The sequence below is a fragment of the Marmota flaviventris genome, chromosome 1, assembly GCF_047511675.1.
Source record: "Marmota flaviventris isolate mMarFla1 chromosome 1, mMarFla1.hap1, whole genome shotgun sequence".
In the NCBI taxonomy this organism is placed as follows: domain Eukaryota; kingdom Metazoa; phylum Chordata; class Mammalia; order Rodentia; family Sciuridae; genus Marmota; species Marmota flaviventris.
Genome location: NC_092498.1, coordinates 55318645 through 55337192, shown reverse-complemented (window position 1 = coordinate 55337192; position 18548 = coordinate 55318645). Strand labels below are relative to the sequence as shown.

Genomic DNA, 18548 nt, shown 5'->3' with positions numbered 1-18548 from the left:
TTTAGTATATACTTTTGGAGAAATATAACATAAAGGATCTTAACTTGCTGTCTTTTTCTATGTCATTTTCCTTGGCTGAGAAAACGATCGTTTCTTTAAAGAGTTACAAAGTTGCATTTACTGATAAGATAAATAACCATTTTAAATACTTAAGGCCAAGTACTAAATGCTAAATAGGCTTTTCCATGTTATAACGAAATTTGAAAATCATTTCAGATTCCTTAAGTTTCCATATTTGGCATAGATTGCAGAGACTTCTAAAAAGGAACATAAAAATTTAAAATATTAGCAATACGCAAACTAGATATTCACTGGATTGCAATCTAAAGGTTATAGTTTTAAGGAAAGTTTGGAGATAGTACCTTACTCTCCATACAGATTACAGTCAGTTGATTGTAGCTAAAAGGAAAAGTTTATTAGTCTTTAATTACATTATATGGTTCACATTTTCCTTTATTGTGTTTAGTGATCTTAGGGATTATATCATAGTCATGACTGATGTACTATAAACACTGGCTTCTCTTACATAACTCTGAAAAATATTGAAAAAAATTAATTGGGCAGTTGACTTAAACTCCATACTTTTGTTGGGTAGGGGAACTGCTAAAATTTCTATTATTTTAGCTGCCTGAATATATATATGTAGTTTAAAAATTAGTTAGGAATTGGGCCAAGGGGGTCTTTACTTTCCTTGAGACTTTCCCCTTCATATTCCAGCTGTTGGGGTTGCCCCAAATTTTCTTCTGATTCTCTAACAAAGAAACTTGCTTTTTGCTTTCCTCAAGTGACAGCTTTTTAAAACAGGACATTCAGTCAGTTTTTGTTTCCTGCTTTAGTGTCAACTCACCTAACTTCCCATCTGTTTTGGTTGCTCTCCAGTGCCTTTACAGTTTTTGTTAAATATATCTTGTTCAGAGTTTGCAGTTGTTAGTAGTAGAAGAGTTGGTGTGGTAGTTTACCTTGCTATTATTGCAAGTGACCTTCATCTTAAAAAAAAAAACTCAATATTTTGGTGCTAGTTTATTTAAATTTCAGGGAAAATTTGTAGTTAAGGAATTGAATGAAATAAACCCATCATAAGGGTTCCATTCAGTATGAGGTGGGAAATAAAGTCCTAGGAATAAATGTTTAAATGTTCACTTACTGTTAGCTACTTAGTTTTCAGTATTATGAGGGCCTGTGAAGAGTGAGCTTAAGTTTAAAATTATTATAAAGTGAAAGCTTTTTAAATTTTAACTAAAAAGGCATGGGGAACAGAGATGGTTTTTGCTATTTAAGAAAAAATAATAGTTGCTCTAATGGTAAGATACTACCACTTTGTTATTAGGATTCAAAAAAAGTGACAAATAATTGCCTTAGACTAGAGGGACATTGCCTTGTTGTCTAAATTCCAGCTGTTAACATAACTTACCTAGGCCTGATGTCAAATGCAGCTGTGTTGGATATATGGATGATTAAATGGTCTACAGCATAGTCTTGGTGTAAGAAGATAGTAGCTGGGCTGTAATCTAGTTAATTCAGCTACATAATTGACACTGCCTTGGCAATTATACTGTAGTGACTTAACTTTATGATTAATAGTAACATTGCTCTGAAGGCAAAAAGCAGTATCTGTAAACTGTGGCCTGATTCTAAGTGGTAAAACTTATAAACCACAATTACAGAAATTGCTTTTGTACACATTCCTAGAGCAAAGTATACTTGCAAGAGTTGGAGATTGGAGCAACTAAGCAGTCACTGAAACAGTGAAGGCTTCTTAGGCGCTATCCCTCCTCAATTTCTACCAGGGAATCCAACCTGGAAGTGATTTTTTAAGGGGTAGATTTTTGGAAGATGGTGACAAGACAAGATGGGTAATAAAGCTTATTTAAAGACATAACAAATTCGGGTCTTCATGGAGGCAGTAAGCTTTTATAAATTCATCTTTACATTGAAAAAAATTCTTTGTTAAAAAGGATTTATGAACACTAAATCAGCAAATGTAATAATGTATGTAAGAATTATACCGTTTATATAAAAGCACCATACTTTATTTAACTTCATACAAAATTTGGTGATTAAAACATTAAATAGGTAATGAGTTTTATTTTGAACATCATTATATCAGTTTTTTAAATGTAACTATTTTATATTTAACTTTGGTCACCTCAGCCATCTTATAGCCTTTTCTTCTTTGTTACAAGCAGGTGCTATAAACAGCAACTTTCTGGCTTATATCCTTAAGGAGTGAACGGACCTCTCCTTCCAGTCTCACTAATTCTTGAGCTTTATCTTCTAAGTATTTTTGATTGTCCTCATATTTTCTTTCTAAATCTGTGGAAAATAAAAGAAAACATTAAGTCTATGATGATCTGAAAACCTGGTCCAATCTGTGTTTATAAGGCTCTATTTGCTTACCTAAGATAAAGCTAATAGACTTTCACCCTTTAAAGAAAAAGTGAGCCCAAGTGAAAAAAGACCCACCTTTGAGTAGTTGCAGTTTGCTGTTTGCTTGAGCCAGAAGTGTTTTTGCTTCATTTTGTAGCATTTCAGCTTTCCTTCTGGCATCAGCCGACTCTTCAGATTTTTTGGCAATTAAATTTTCTACTTTCTTATACTTTTCATCAAGTTCACTGTCCAGAGTCTGCAGTTCCACATTTAGACACAAAGAGGTGATAATGTCAGTAGTTATATCTAAGAGTCATTGTATAATTAATTGCAGCAAGCTTGGACCATAAAGATACTAATTCGCAAGGCTAACATTCTGAACACTGTGCAGGCTTCATATTAAGTTATGATTTCAAAAATTGTTTTTTTCAGAAAAATTTTGGCATTGCATCTAAGCCCTCAGATGAACATTTTTCCATAGAAAAGTAGCTTAACTACATGGAGAGCTTCATAAAGTAGACTAGACATCAAAGAAAGTCCATTCTGAAGAGATGAAGGATCCATCTGCATTTTGACTAATACAGGGTTTGAAACTGGACATCAGGAAATCCAAGGAAAAGGGCAAACAAAAAAATTAGGAAAGAAGAGTAAGATTATAGCAATATAAAAAAAGTGGGTAAGGAGAGAATTGCATTGGTTTAAGAAAAGTAGCTACAAATGATTCTCCTGAAAACTGTTCAAACAGTAGTCATGGAAATTTCATTTCAAGGTATTTTGTTCTTCATTGTTATGTCATTTTTATGTAAAATGCCTTATAAGCAGACTACTTGGGAGACTTTTGCCCTTCAAACTGTAGGAAACTACAGCAGAAATGATAGCTGCAATAAACTTCATATATTGTTTTATTCTCTTCACTGAGTGGTGTAGGGAAGTTAACATTTATGTACTTAGAAACTATAGCAAGTGGGGCTGGGGTTGTGGCTCAGTGGTAGAGCACTTGCCTAACACATGCGAGACGCTGGGTTTGATCTTCAGTACCACATTAAAAAAATAAATAAAATAAAGGTATTGTGTTCAACTACAACTAAAAAATATTAAACAACGAAACTACAGCAACTTAGGAAAAATTCTGAGTAGGAAGGAATTAAAATTTTCTCTGCAAAATATAGTACCTTCTAATGAGAAGGGGTAGTTAATTCAAAATGAGTCTGAAAGAGGTGAGATTTGATTTCCTACAAGCCATTCTCTATATTGAGATCTAGGCTTTTTCCATTCTGCTTTTAAAGTATTCTCAAATGGCTTTTAAAGTATTCTCAAATTACTATATGCTATAAAGATCTTTCTGATTAAAATATAGACATACAAGTTCAGTATACGTATTTTAAGACTTACCCCTAGGTTAAATTAATTCCAGTTGGGATTTGAGGTCCTAAGTCATATTGATTGGACCCTTCTAATATCTACTTCTATACTTTTCTATTTATATCTTTAAAAACTTATTTCAAAATAGGTCATTTGGAATGTTTCTGGTGAATAACCATGTCCCTTATTATCTGTCCCTTATTAATCCTAAGTTAGACAAGGAAGAGATTTGTTGAGATTTTATTAACTTAGCTGTGAAGTTCAAAGATTTACTTACCTTCTTAACATCTTCTGCACTTTGTTTTACAGTATATACTACTTTTTCAATGTATTCTGCCTCCTCAGAGTTATGGGCAGCCTTCCGTTTAAGTTCTACCACGTTCTTTTCTAGTTCACTGAGGCGCTGGGAGGCATTGGACAGTGTTTCCTCGGAAGCTGCTGTTTCAGATTCAATCTACAAGTATAATTTCAAGAACCCAGCCAATCATTAGTTTAAGAAATGGTAAGAATACTATGAGTACAAGTTTAGTGGAAGATTTAGAAGGATGCTATGTCATTTTTTTCTATGTCAAGTAATTAAAAATATAATTTTGATAAAAGTTATAAGAAGAGCCATACTTTAGTCCTCATTACATCTCATGTATTTGTTCACATTATTCATTTAGTACTTCCAATGATCTAAGCTGAGATTGATGGAAATTCTTTTTCTTATTTGACATTAAAAACAAGCCCCAGGAAGCTTGAAGTAGGTAAGAAAGCATTTTAGGGACACTCATAAACTGCCTAAAGAATGTTCACAAATAAGCAGCTGTGAGATGAGGGACTTCCACATGAATTTCCAAATGAATGTGAGTGAGAAATATAATTTTCATACTTTTTTTTTAAAAAAATGTTATGCTCTAGCAGTAGAGGTTTCAGCTAATGAATGTTCAACTCTGCAAAGTTTTTATAAGATTGTGAGAAGGCATATGGTCTAGGAAAGTATAGCTGAAAACTATACATATGGAGAATTATTTAGGGAAAGAGTATCTTGTCTGGGAAAATGTTAAGTGGGATGAATGAACATTGTTTCCAAAAAGCTAGCCAAAGTAGGCAGCTATTCTTGCCTATGACAGAATAGCCAAATTTCACTGACCATTTAGTTTGTATTAAAGGTGATGCTCAAGGTAGGTCAATCCCATAGAAATAACTGAGTAACCATACTGTCTTAATATGAATTTGAGTATGGAATATGCAAAAATTTACAAATATTTCAAACCAAATGATCCTCAGTCTCATAAAGTTCACCTACTTGTTAATTTAGAAAAAAAAGTCTTGGAGAGAAATAATAATTCTTAGACAATAGTGAATAGATTTACACAAGCTTTTGCTAGCATGGTTTAGTTAGAGGTTCTCTTTGTTTCTTATTGTTACTGATCTAAAACACTTCCTGCCCCCAGAGTCCCTGAAAAATATCCACCTTCTTAACATATCATCAAACCATATATTTCAACTATAATATTTTCCAATTTGCTCTTAAAAACTAATTTTTAAAAAGTCATTAAAATAAATAAAAGTTCATTAAAATATTATTAGCAGAATTAAGAAATTGGAACAACCTAGAGACAGAAATAAAAATCAAAATATTTAAATGGTTATAGCATAGTCTGGAAAAGAAACAATTTTTAAAAAATATTTTTCTAAACAGACTGGAGAAGAGACCTTATATGGTCTCAAAATTTAAGGAACAATGGCTAAGCAACTGGCAAGTTTCATTTCACTGAGGCAGTAGAATAGAGGAACACAGTTTTGCATCAACTAGTGGTAGCAAAACAATGTTGAAAAACCATCTCCCAGGTTTTAAACAGATGATGGTTAGCCTGAGAAGACTGAAAGTGCCAAGTGTGGGTGCTTACGAAGTATAGGAATTCAATTAGTCATCAAGTTTTCTTCACCCATTAAAACAACAACAATAATAACAACAACAAAACACAAGCATAAAGCCACTTTCCTAAAAATGGGAAAAAAAAAAAATAGAATTGTTTGAATTATTTCTGTTAAGAGGCAAGAGGATTGTTAGAATAGCACTAAATAAATCTGAAATGCTTTTCTTAGTGCCTTTAATATCTGGAAATCCCTTAGTATTTTGCTTATAAAGAAAAGAAAAAACATTTAAGTTTTTCATGCATTCTGAACAGAATAGATTATTCAGCTATAAGGTTTCTATTAGGTTCTTCTAGAATTGGGCATTGGAAAAAGACATTTTTCATTTTTGTTACTTTCCAATGATTATCAAAACTATAACACAGTTTTTGTGAATAATCACTGGTGTTAACTATGTGGGTCACTTTTGGGCTGCTTTAAAAAAAAAATAGTGGGACAGTATCCTAAAATGGAATTTTGAAATTTAATACTATACTTCATACTATTGGACAGAGGGCTTTTTGTGGAGGCAAAAAGGAAGGGGACTTAATGGTCCAGTGTCATTACAGTCCTTTTTTATCCTCCTTGAAAATTCCACCACTCAGTTTTAGCATCTGTGCTAAGGGAGTAGTAGTTCCAATTTATTTAAATTAAAGGAATCCTTTTTACTACAGAGTTGGAAGAATTCTTGTTCATTGATAAATGTACTTTTCTACTTAAAAGGGGATGATAAAATGGGTATTTTTTCCCCACATTCAACTATGACTATAACATCTTACTGAAGTTAACAGGTTCTGGGTTCCTTGGATATCTTCATCTGCTTGTTTAATTGCCTTCTCTGCTGCAATTTGGGCCTTTTCTGCTTCCTCCAGAGCTTCCTTTACCATATCTGCTGTGATTTTAACATCTGTTGCACTTTTGCTGTATAAAAGAATGAAACATACTCTTTGTTAACATGAAAAAAAAGTAGGCTTGCTAAGTTGTTGAGGCTGGCCTGGGACTTGTGATCCTCCCCTTAGCCTACAGTCACTGTGATTACAGGTATGCACCACCAAGCCTAGCAAAGAACATTTTTTTTTTTTTTTTTTAAAGATAGTCTTGCTGAAAAGACCCAGAGAGATTCACAGAGGTCATTCCTTGGTATTTCCTTGGTCAATGAAATCCTTTTGTAATCCAAGCTAGCAACACCAATATGTCCCCTACATGCAATGGTGTCTCAGATACCTGGCTCTCTTAGCTTCTTCCAACAACATTTCAGCTCTGGCAATGTCAGCAGCACTCTGCTGTAGAATAACCTCTACTTGAGAAAGGCTTTCAACTCGTTCACGGATGTCTTCTGTCAAGTTCTGTAACTGCTGTGGGGTGCTAGGCATTTCCATTTTCAGTACTTCATTAGCAACAGCTTCAATGCTGTCCAAATCAGCACTATCCTCTGTGAAAAGCAAAGAGGTTAAAAATCATAACTCATTTAACCACATCAGTTATCTTTGATGTGATTTCACCAAGAGATACCCACACTTCCTGTTTAAGAATTTATAACCTAACTGGGTAAGGAGATGAGACCTACACAGACCTACATGGTGTTAACTATGTGGGTCACTTTTGGGCTGCAGACAGTATTACCAGAATTGTCATAGTCTGGAGTAGGCTGTAGGCTCTAGAATTGGTCATTAGAAACAGACATTTTGGCCTTTGTTGCTTTCCAGTGATTATCAAAATTACAGTTTTAAGATGTTGGTGCTCAATCACAAAGACACTGGTTGTGCGTTACTTTTGAGCTGCTTTATAAAAATAGTCGAACAGTGTCCTAAAGTACAATTTTGAAAATTGTTGAACAGAGTCTATGCTATTTCCTAAAAGTGCCTTTTTTTTTTTTTAAATCTTTCTTAGATAAAGAAACAAAGCAACAAAGGTAGGCTGTAGATAGAGTAAGGGAAGTACTGAGCAGGTCTGGAAGATTTCCAAATTTGGAAGATTTCTGGATGAAGACTACTAGTATAGGCAGAGCATGTTATGTGAAGGCCTAGCAGAGTGAGTTGTTTGGATTCTGGAATACCACAGAGGCAAGCATTTAAAGCTAGGATTGAAGGCAGTGGAACTTTCCCCCTGTAGTTCTGGGGATCAAACCCAGGACCTTGAGCATGCTAGGCAAGCACTTTACCACTGAGCTAAAGCCCTTGCCCTTACAATGAAAATATAAGGTTGGAAGGAAGCAAATGCAGATATGAAGTGTTGTGATATTCCTTATAAACTTCCTAGATTTGGAAAATTATAGAAAGGGAAAGAGAAACAGAGAAGGAGTATTCAGAGTCAAAGAAGTAGGAAAATCAGAATAATGTATTATGGAAGCCAGGGAGTTTCAAATGTCAAATGTGAAAGATGATTAGGCCTCAATAATATCAGACACTTGTTCATTTTTTAAGCTGTATGTGTTTTTAGGTTGTCAAACGAACATAAAAATGGATCCCCAAAAAGTATAAGTAAAATGAAAAATATCCTTACCAGTCAAAAAGTTTCTGATTTGCTTGATCAGATTTCTCAGATCCTCATTGCTCTTGTCTACTTTTTCTTTGGTAGCATTTGTTTTCAACAGAACATCCTGAGCATTCTGTTTTGCCTCATCTGCCCTCAGTTTTGCTTCAGATACCTAAATATAAAGAATAAATTATTTATGAAACAATTTCATCCTTTCTGAAGCAGACCAGAATGTTAGTTTTTAGTATTATAATCATGTCTCTGGGAAACAAATTTGTCCCATTTAACCAAGTATTGTATTCCTAAATAGCCAAAATATTTAGTACACAAATTCATATACAGTATTCTTACGTGGATAGGGCTAGCATTTAATTTTTTTCCAACTTTTTTTAACTCTCCCAAAACATCTGGTTTATAAAATGTTCCCTAGTTTTTTCCTCAAGTACCAACATAAGTACTTTTACAAATGCCAAATAATTTAGCATAGGATTTTTGTAGTATAGATGGATGTATTCATTAACCTGCTACAGTTTAACAGTTCTCAAAATCTTGCTTATCTAAGATTTGAGCTTCCTACACCCAAAGCATGTGCTATTCTGTTGAGGAGAAAGCAAATTCTTAAACTCTATGAATAAATAATACCTCTTTATCACTTTCCTTGGCCACACAAAAACATGAACTTTCATACTTGACACTGAAATTACCATTTCATTTTAGTTAGCATTTAGAGTTGATCACAACCTTTCAAATCCTCCAGTCTATAACAAAGCAAACCAACAAAAAACAATACTGAGGCCATTCACTGAATTACCATTTTGGAGAGTTGTTCCACTTCAGCCAGAGCACTCAGGACATCTCGGTCAAAGTCCATAGCTTTCTGCCAGGCACTGTGGGCAACAGTGACCAGACCACCACAGCCAGGTCCCCCACACTTCTTCTGTCCTTCATCAGTTCTGCAGTTGGGGCCACCACATTCAGTCTCAGAACAATCAGCCCCTGGAGGCGTCCCACATGTCTGCAAGAAGCCAAAGATCAGGCACAAGAGTTCAGAGAGTGAATCTACTGCAATATAACAGCTGTGCAGGGCCTGGGTGGCCCTAGAGAGCATGTAGTCCTTGGCAAGGGTGTTTAAAAACACAGTGTTCAGGAGAGAGAAACAATGGGCTCAGGAATCAGCAAATCTATAATGAAATAAAACTTACATCCCTCAATCTTGCCCAAATGAATTAGAATATCATATGGGCCATACTCAGGATATAAACATTATCTGCTTTATCCATTTGGATTCTGTCATGTTGGAGCCACAGAATGTTGCTTTTTTTTCTTCCTAGCCAGTTGGTTTAAGGAAAAAAAAAAAGTATTGTGAAACAACTTTGGGCCCATCTCTGTGTTAGTTGCTCTGGTGCATATGGTAACATAAAAAGGCCTATAGCCTTTTATTAACTTTCACATTTAGGGAGGAAGATAGAAGCACTCCAGATCAGATGCAGTAAGTGTGAAAGAAAGTAAGCAAAGGAGAGACTACTGAGGATTATTGTAGTTATAGATGAGGAAGGGTTTATTGGCCAGTGGAATTTGAGCAAGGGGAGTGGGAGAAATTACAGATGCAAAAAGAAAGGAGAAAGCAGTCTGAACAAAGGTAGCTATAGCTTTTCCAAATTATCCCCTACTACAAATACCCACCCACCCTCCCACACCACCTTTATTGTCTGCCAAAAACTTCCCAAAATCACTGAGTGGTTATGGCATGCAAATACAAATTGAGAAATAACAAGTATATGCAAATGCAGATTGGGAAATAACAAGTATACCATATGATGAAAAAGGCTGAGCAGGAAGAGAAACTGTGTAGAACTGACCTTTTGTGGAAAATACTAATACTATAAATAAAAAATTTACTGTGATAGAAAAGTAGTTATCAGAATACTCCCAAATGAGGATAGTATTGTTTTTAAGAAGTTTAGTAGATATAGTCAGCTCTCTGGCCTGAAAGTTTGAAGACTATCTTAAATTAATAACTAAAATAACAGTCTTTCACATCTTTGGATTACAATACATAAAACAACTTCAGAAAGTTTAATCTGTGTGCTATAGAAGAATATGAGTCCTAATCAAGAGGAGAAGCCAAAACCTCAGGGATGCTTTGTAAAAACAATCTGACAGCACATTAGGTCTGTTTTGTTTCAACAAACAGGAGCAGGCAGGAGAAAAACAGCATGGTTCTAGCTGAATATCAACAAAGATAAAGAACCAGGAGGTACTAGGAAAACACAAAGGGATAAAAATATGTCTTTTTACAAGAAAAAGACAGTATAGAACCCAAAGAGTTCTCATAGGATAATGAACAAAGACAAAAACACAGTAAGAGAACTGGCAAAACTGGCTAATCTCGAGGAAGCTGAAAGGTGGAAAAGCCTGCCAGAGAAGGCGTGCTTTTGTAGTGGGGTGCCCACCCACCACTGCTCCCAAGATGCTCTCTTAACAGATCAAAGGTCTGTTAGCATTCTAGTTTCTTACTGCAGTTTAGGGATTTCATGATGACTAGTTTTTTGAATTAGAATCAAGATTGCTTCCTTATGAATTCTAATTAAAAAAAATCAGTAATCACAAAATCTCTGAACTGCAGTAAGAAACTAGCATGCTAAAAAGACTGAAAGAATGGCGTATCCATCTGTAACAGCTTTATCTACTGTTAGGTACAGTTTATACATGGTTCTAAGCCTTTGCTTTTCTTTAATTTTTTCATTTAATAAATGGTGAAATCTCTACATACTCCCTACTTCTAGGTGCTATAAAGCTTCACAAGATATTATCAAACCTTACAGACATCAACAAAATTGGTCACAATACAGTACAGACAGCATGTTTTCACTGATTTCAGAGAAAGTGAGAGGTATGGGGGAAGGAGGGACCATGGCTAAAACAAAGTGATAATGAAGTCAACTCTTTCAACTCAAAAAACACCATCTCTCTTACTGTTCCTCTGTTTCTAGGATCAGAGAATGCAAATATAGTCTTATTCTATAAAAAATACCCTCCAAATTTTCTCATGTATCCTTCCATAAAAAAATTGAAAGGAAACAGGAGGAAGAAACAGACTCAGTTTGGCTCTCCTTTGGCCTTCTGCCTTTCATTAAACTCACTACTCAATTTCATTTGGCTCCAAAATTACTTTTAAAAGCTTCTAGGAAATTAATCTACTTTCTAAGCCAGTTTCAGGCTTAATCTTCACCAGGTAAAGTTACTGGAACAAAGGATCATCTTAGCTAACACCCATGGAAAAAATTCTTTTGCTCTGATTCTTTTGGAAAGTCTCTCACAGAATGATTCTGAATTCCCCCACTGAGATACATTTTGCACTTCAAATCAGAATAAGGTTATAAAAGACAGAAATCACATCATAAAAAGGATCATGCTTCAATAAAAAGTCATTCAGTTAATACAACAGTGTGAGAAAGTGGTCATGATTGTTTGGTTGCGCCACAGAGAAATAGCTGGAAGAGGGGGAAGGCTGGGAAAGCGCATACTCTGTTTATCTGACTTGGTCATGGATACCCGACACTGGCTGGGAGAGCTAAGCCTGGGAGTTTTCACTCTTAACAGTGTTTTCTCCTAGCATACCGCAGAAGTGAGGCCAAACCCCAAACCTTACCATTTCAGCAGCAGCTGAAAGGTCTAGACTTTGTAGTTTGCCTGCCAGTTCATCCAGAAGGCGAGCCTGTTCTTCTTGTTTTTCCCTGAACTGGGATTCTCTCTCCAACATCAGGTCTTCTACTTTGTCCCGGGTGAGAGCAGACTGTTCCACAGTGCTATTGGGATCTGTGGTGGAGGCATTCACCCTCTCTTCTGCATCAAGAGAGGTCTGGAAATACTTGGTAATACTATCCAAGGCACCTGGGGCAGGAAATGAAATCGCCCACAATTAATCTCATTGTACCTGATTTCCTAGCCAAGCTACATCCATATTTGATGCCCTAAACTTACTGTAAAGTTTTAGAATTCAGAAAAAAAAAAAAATCTTTATGAAGAAGTAGAGCTTTCCTCTCATGACTAGTGAACCTAGTCTGTCCCATTAGCACCTAGTTGAGCTCTGAAGGATGCCAAACATTAAGGTGAGAGATGAGAAATTAATCACATATATATGTTGTTTCTATTCATAGGCAAACATCTAGTTCTTTCTAAATTGTTGGTGTTGGGAAGTCTGTAGATTATATGTTCAGATGCTTTTTCCTTTTCTTTTTTTACTATTCAGGTCCACTCAAATGACCAGTATCATGTGCCCAACAGCATAATGTGTTTTAACTTTAGGGACCTAGTTAAACAAGAAAAAAACAGTTGTGCATAAAATAGGATAAATAGTGTGATTACTATTTCTACATTCTTTTGCTTTTGGGGGAGGTACTATGTGGTCTGTAATACCAATAAATGAAGGATTCAGAAAAATGACTTCCTGGACCAAGCAATATTCTCAAATGTGAAAGGATTTGCAGAATTACCAACTTATTGTATTTGCTATTCAGAAAAGCTTCTTTCCAAGAAAGGCCAAAAGATTAAATCATTAACTGGAAAAATTAGGAAGTGGAACCCATGTAACAACTGTTGCCACTCACCCTGCGGAGCTTTTGCTGTGTCTCAGTCTTTCTGTGCCCCAAGTCCCATCTTTGTAAAATAGAGACTTTAGTATCCCCATTTGTGCCCACAAGTTCCATGAGAAAAGTTTAGGAACTATTAGAAAACAGTTTTTTCTCAGTATTATTTAAAATGTGAGGCAGATGGTGAAATGTATTATCTAGGATTGAGAATTTGCACAAAAATGTGCTCACCCCTAATATCTGAGTTTTTGATAAATTCCAGTTGTTCAGCAAGTTCTTTCACAGTATTGTCGAGGCTCTCGGCTTCTGCCTGTAGGGAATCCAGTTCTTTGGCTGTGCTGTTGCTTTGTGAAGCTGTGTTAGATAATTTTACTTCTACTTGAGCCATCTTTTCTGTAACATCTTTGGTTAGTTTCCTATAAAAAAGAAAAATGAGGTTACCTATTTAAAATAAATCAAAGGAGAATTGTAAAATCTCACTTTTACATTTTCTAATACTGTATCTACTATTTCCCCCTCTCTCCAGGGACTGGGATTGAACCCAGAGTCACTCTATCACTGAGCTTCATCCCCAGCCATTTTTAGAAAAATTCTGAGACAGAGTCTAAATTGCCTGTGTTGGTCTTGAATTTGCAGTCCTTCTGCCTCAGCCTCCTGAGCTGCTGAGATTATAGGGATGCCACATTGTGCCCAGCTGTATCTGTTACTCTCTGTGACTTCAAAACCAATTTAGTAATTTGTAACAATTCCATCTCTAAGTACTGATTTTACTCTTACAAGAGATTCTACTATATCTAAGGAGTTTTCTTTCTTAAAAGACTTTGAAGAAAGCCCAGATGAACACCCAGCTGGGTTGTGGTGGGCGGCTGTGGATGGGTTCCAAGTCCCTGCTGTAAAACAACACAGGTCAGTGCGGGTCTCAGCTCCATGTGTAAGCAACTTGAGGCCCACATAACTGCACAGACTTAAAAGTCAACAAATGATTTTAGTGTAGAATTATGCCTTCCAGCCACCTTCCAAAAATGTTCTATGAATCTCAAGGATCTCCTGCAAGATGGAACATGCAGAGAGGAAACTCTATAGCCCACCATGAAGACAACAGGAACCACCAAACCAGCTTTTCATATATGCCTTCTTCAGGCAAGGTTGCATCAAATGCGTCTCCTTACACCAAACTGCCCTTCCATTTTTCATAAGAAAAAAGGTGATCATCTACTGAGAAAGAAACATGTAGCTTTCACATATTTCTTTGTAATCCAGACCAAACTGCATTTTGTGATACATCTTCATGTTCCAAAGTTGTTGTACATGCAGTATGTGATGTGATATGTGTGTGTGTGTGTGTGTGTGTGTGTGTATGAGGGGGCTGGGGGAGAGGCAAAGAAATATTTGAGAAGACTTATTTCTGGGAATTACTGGTTTATCTAATTGAATATAACTGTCTTCTCAGGAATATAATAGTACAAAAAACTGGGAAAATGACTGAGGCATGGTGGCATGCACATATAGGTCAGCTACTCAGGCCAAAGCAGGAAGATCTCAAGTCTGGGAAATCAGTGCCAGTATGGACAACATATTGAGACCCTGTCTCTTAAAAGAAAAACAAGCTGGGTAAAAATTATGTTTAAACCTCAAATAATACCACGAATGACCTAACTTAAAAGAATAACACTTTACAGGTTCCTTCTATTTGTAGATTAATTATATTTTAGAAACCCAATGACTTTTTTTCCTGTGGATAATAGTTTATTTTTTCAACTTTTCCCTGTCAATCTGTTGGTTCAAAAAAGACTTTCATTTCTTCTCAGGTCTCAAAAATAATTACAATAAAAAATCAAAACTAATGTGTGTGTGTGTGGGTGTGTGTGTGGGTGTGTGATGCTGGGGACTGAACCCAGGGCCTCATACAAGCTAGATGAATGCTCTACCACTAAACTATACCCCCAACCCTGTAATATTGATTTTTTTTTATGAAAGATAACTTCATATCATAAAATAGTACATTCTTGGATAATGTTAAAAAAATTTATGAAGCTAGTTTTCCTTAGATGCTTACAGTCTACCTCAGAGTAGTCGGGTTAGAAACAGAGCTTTTCTAGAATGTAATCTCCTGGCAGGCTCTCCAAGGACACTGGATTTTTTGGTTCTCAAATAGGGGCATGAAATCCAGGCCAAGAATCTCTCCCTAAATGGGCCTGCACTCAGAAAATGGCCTACCAAAACTTGTGATTGCTGCACATGAGGAGGCTAAGTTTCTTAATGAGGTAAAATGCCTCATTAAATGCATTATTACTCCACATCAGACATTTCTTAACTCCCTGGTCAACTACATGGTCTTGGGCAGAAAATCTAAGGCTTTAAAAAGTCAAGGGATCAGTTAACATTAAATCTAGAAGGATAAGGCACTTGAGCTAATGATGTCAGTAATTAGTTATGTTGCCTTAGATATGCTGATTTAAGTGTCACCATACCAAAAAAAAAGTTACTGAACTTCAGTCATCATGTAAAATCACCTCCTTAATGGACAGGACTTAGCTGTAAAACAATCCTCTTGTTCTTGCCTAGATAGGGAATTGCAGCAAAAACCCATAGCATCTGGGAAACAAACATTAGTATCCCTTTCTGTTTTGTCCTTCAGCTCCTAAGTCTTACTGTACTGTTTCCTGGGGTCCTTTTTGGCAATTACCATTGGCAATTAGAATGTTTGAGGACAGGAAAAAATGAGGCTAGGAGAAAGGGTGGAAAAAATGATGCCTAAGAAGTTTGGCATCTCAGCTCAATTCTCTGCTTTAATTGGCAAAAACAAACACTGTCCAATCAGAGAGGTAAATACCTTGAGGAAGGCTGGAGGAGGATTTTTCATAGTGAAGAAGTTCTTATAATTTGATGAGTGAAGCACTGGCCTAGTGGATCAATGGCTAAGCAGTAAAATAAACTTAAGAACAAGGAGTCTTATTTGTGGTGGTAGAATTTCCCTAATGGTAGCAATGTAATGTAACTAATGACAATTTAAATTTACAATGTAACTTTTTTACTTTCACAATTATCATTTTTACAATGTAGAGTAAAGGCAAATATTACCTTCCCCTTCCTCCACAGGAGAGAAAAGAGGCTCAGGAAGGAAATATTATCCAAGTTCATAGGCCTAGCACATGGCAAAGCCAAGGCTTAGTTATGGATCTTCTGTCTAAAATCCAGTGTTCCTTCCACTCCACTGTCTTCGAGAATTATTTGCAAAGAATAAAACATGCACTTACTCTAAACAGCAGCCTCCAGAGTCTTGGTCAAAAGTGATGAACCCACACTCACTCACCCAAGTGCTCACAGTCAAGACTGCTGGGAAATGATGGCCCAGAGCCTATTTTCACTAGCAGGACCAACAGACCTAACAAGCATCACACCAGGAAGGCTCTGCTGTGTAAAAGTTGAAAAAAAAACAGCAAGTTGTTACTTTAGCTCATTAACTACTTACTCTGCTTCCTCAAAGAGATTCCCGATGTTTTTCAGTGGCTCTGCTGCTGGGCTCTGGGCCAGGATGTCTTTTATCTCGTTGATTTTCTTCTCCACTGAGTCCACAGTCTCCCTGTAAGGTCCAATTACACCACTGATCTTCAAGGCTTTGGCTTTCTCCAGGAACTTGTGGGTCCTGTTGGTCAGCTCGGAGATGATCACGTCCCAGAGAGCAAAGCACTGGTGGCAGGGTGTGCAGTCGGGGAAGACTCCTGAGTACCCTCGTGTACACTTGTCACAGCGTGGACCCTCGACACCCTCCACACACACACACTGGCCTGTGGACTGGTCACACTGTGGTGTCTCAATGCCCCTGGGGTCACAGTCACAGGCTAGAGAGGAAACAGCAATGGTAGGTGATCTACTGAATCACAAGTTGCAATTACCAGATTTGGCATTTAGAATCCTCAGTCACTGTTAAAATGGGAAGGTGTCAACTGTCAATGACAGTTTACCAACTGCTCATGTAGAGACTGCAAAGGCTTCCTCTAGCACATATGACCTTAACCCTTGTAGACCCTTCTTCACGGTATAAACAATTTAAAAATTAGCAGCAAACATTTATTGAACACTTCAACTATGTGCCTGGAATTTTAGAAAAAAAAATTTTTTTTTAGATGTTGATGGACCTTTATTTTGTTCATTTATTTATATGTGGTGCTAAGAATCGAACCCAGTGCCTCACACATGTTAGGCAAGTGCTCTGCCACTGAGCCCCAGCCCCAGCCCCTTTAGAAATGTTTTACATGTCTCATTTCATGTAACCCTCATGGCAACTATATGGGACAGGTGTAATAACAATCACTTCTTCACAGATAGGGAAACTGAGGTATAGAGAAACAGTCTCATGCAGAAAAAGCCAAGTCAGGAATCTGATTCACCATCCTAACTCCAGAGCCTGCACTCTTAACCTCCGTCCCACCTCTGCCTCCAACTATGACTTCCCTCAGACCATGTGAGCACAGACAATTCAGGTTACATTCTGATGTGAGTCATTTGGCAGATGGTGCATCACTAAGAGCAGTGCCTAATGGAACTGGTCCTATCTGGTCACAAAACAGAGCAGTGACTACTTGGTAAAATGCAGTAAACTTGATCAAAAGAAAACCAAATCTGGAAGAAGTCTCAGGAATCCAAAGTATCTCGTTTAAAGGCTTTCAACTACATATAATCTCATTCGCGAGTATCTGCCACTGTGATAACTATCCTAACGCTATAAGCGGAGACACATAAAATGTCAGAGGTGATCCAAGGGCCTGATATGGTTGGCATCTTATGCAGAGCCAGATGGCAGGAGGTAAAATCATGCCTGGTACAGGGTAAAAATTAGTGTTCCTGGGCAACAACCGTGATTGATTTTGTTTACTACAATCCCAAGGCGACTGGATCCTGTCTTAGAGTTCCAAATCTCAGGTGACCAAATAATTTTTCTATATTCTTATTTTTCTATCAATACTTGACACTTTACAGTATTTGTATAGTGTCTGACTAAATAAAGGCCCATATTACACATATCTCTGGCCTTAAATCCATTCTAGAAAAAGGTGTGAATAAGTAAAATAAATATACTTTTATTTCCCTAAAACCAGACTATGATCTCCAAAGGCAGGGCGTGTCTTCAACCATTTTTCTATTTTCAGTGTTGAGCAGAGTTAACTTGCACTTGGAGTTGAATAGTATTTGCCAAATGAGGCCCTTACCTCATTTACATAACTCCTCAAAAGAAAATAACCCTCCTAAAACTGCTGGCAACTGTGGCAAAGCTCAACAGATTCATATCTTCAAGATACTTTTATAAAGTCTTCTTGGGTAATAGCTGCAATTTGCCTCTGCCAGACTCTCTACTGGAACATCTTCCAGGAACAGTTATATTGACATTCCTGAGAGGGGCCTGCAATACCTCCATATTCTCATACAATTTGCCTGACCCTCACCTCACAACATCCTGCCTTGTGTTGATAGTTTACCTTATATTGTCTTTGCCAACTACACACCAAATTCTTGAGCAACAAATCCAGCACCATGATGAAGAATGAAAGCTGGGAACCAGGTGCAGTGGCACAGGCTGTTATCCCAGCAACTTGGGAGGCTGAGGCAGGAGGATTGCAAGTTTGATGCCAGCCTTAGCAACTTAGTGAGACTCTGTCTCAAAATAAAAAGGACTGGGTATGTAGTTCAGTGGCAAAGCACCCCAGGGCTCAATCCCTAGTACAAAATGAAACAAACAAACAAACAAACAAAAAAACTCTTATGGAATCCTGAGTAATTAGGAAACTGAATCATGGCTTCCACATCTATAAGAGGAGCTAATGATTTTACTTACCTTATATGATTGCTTTT

General features: G+C 36.8%; 1 protein-coding gene across 1 annotated transcript in view; it reads right to left on the bottom strand.

Moving 5' to 3' along the window:
- Positions 1 to 1158: 1158 nt before the first annotated feature.
- The window catches only part of Lamb1 (laminin subunit beta 1), a 72280-nt gene continuing 54890 nt past the window's right edge, over positions 1159 to 18548 (bottom strand). The window contains exons 25-34 of the mRNA XM_071612897.1: positions 16171 to 16540; positions 12930 to 13114; positions 11759 to 12000; positions 8918 to 9121; positions 8134 to 8278; positions 6856 to 7063; positions 6411 to 6552; positions 4007 to 4183; positions 2464 to 2623; positions 1159 to 2313 (exon numbers count right to left, since the gene is read on the bottom strand). Of these exons, the coding sequence (XP_071468998.1) occupies positions 2177 to 2313; positions 2464 to 2623; positions 4007 to 4183; positions 6411 to 6552; positions 6856 to 7063; positions 8134 to 8278; positions 8918 to 9121; positions 11759 to 12000; positions 12930 to 13114; positions 16171 to 16540 (1970 nt within the window). The 3' untranslated portion in view covers positions 1159 to 2176. The remainder of the gene's footprint in view (positions 2314 to 2463; positions 2624 to 4006; positions 4184 to 6410; positions 6553 to 6855; positions 7064 to 8133; positions 8279 to 8917; positions 9122 to 11758; positions 12001 to 12929; positions 13115 to 16170; positions 16541 to 18548) is intronic.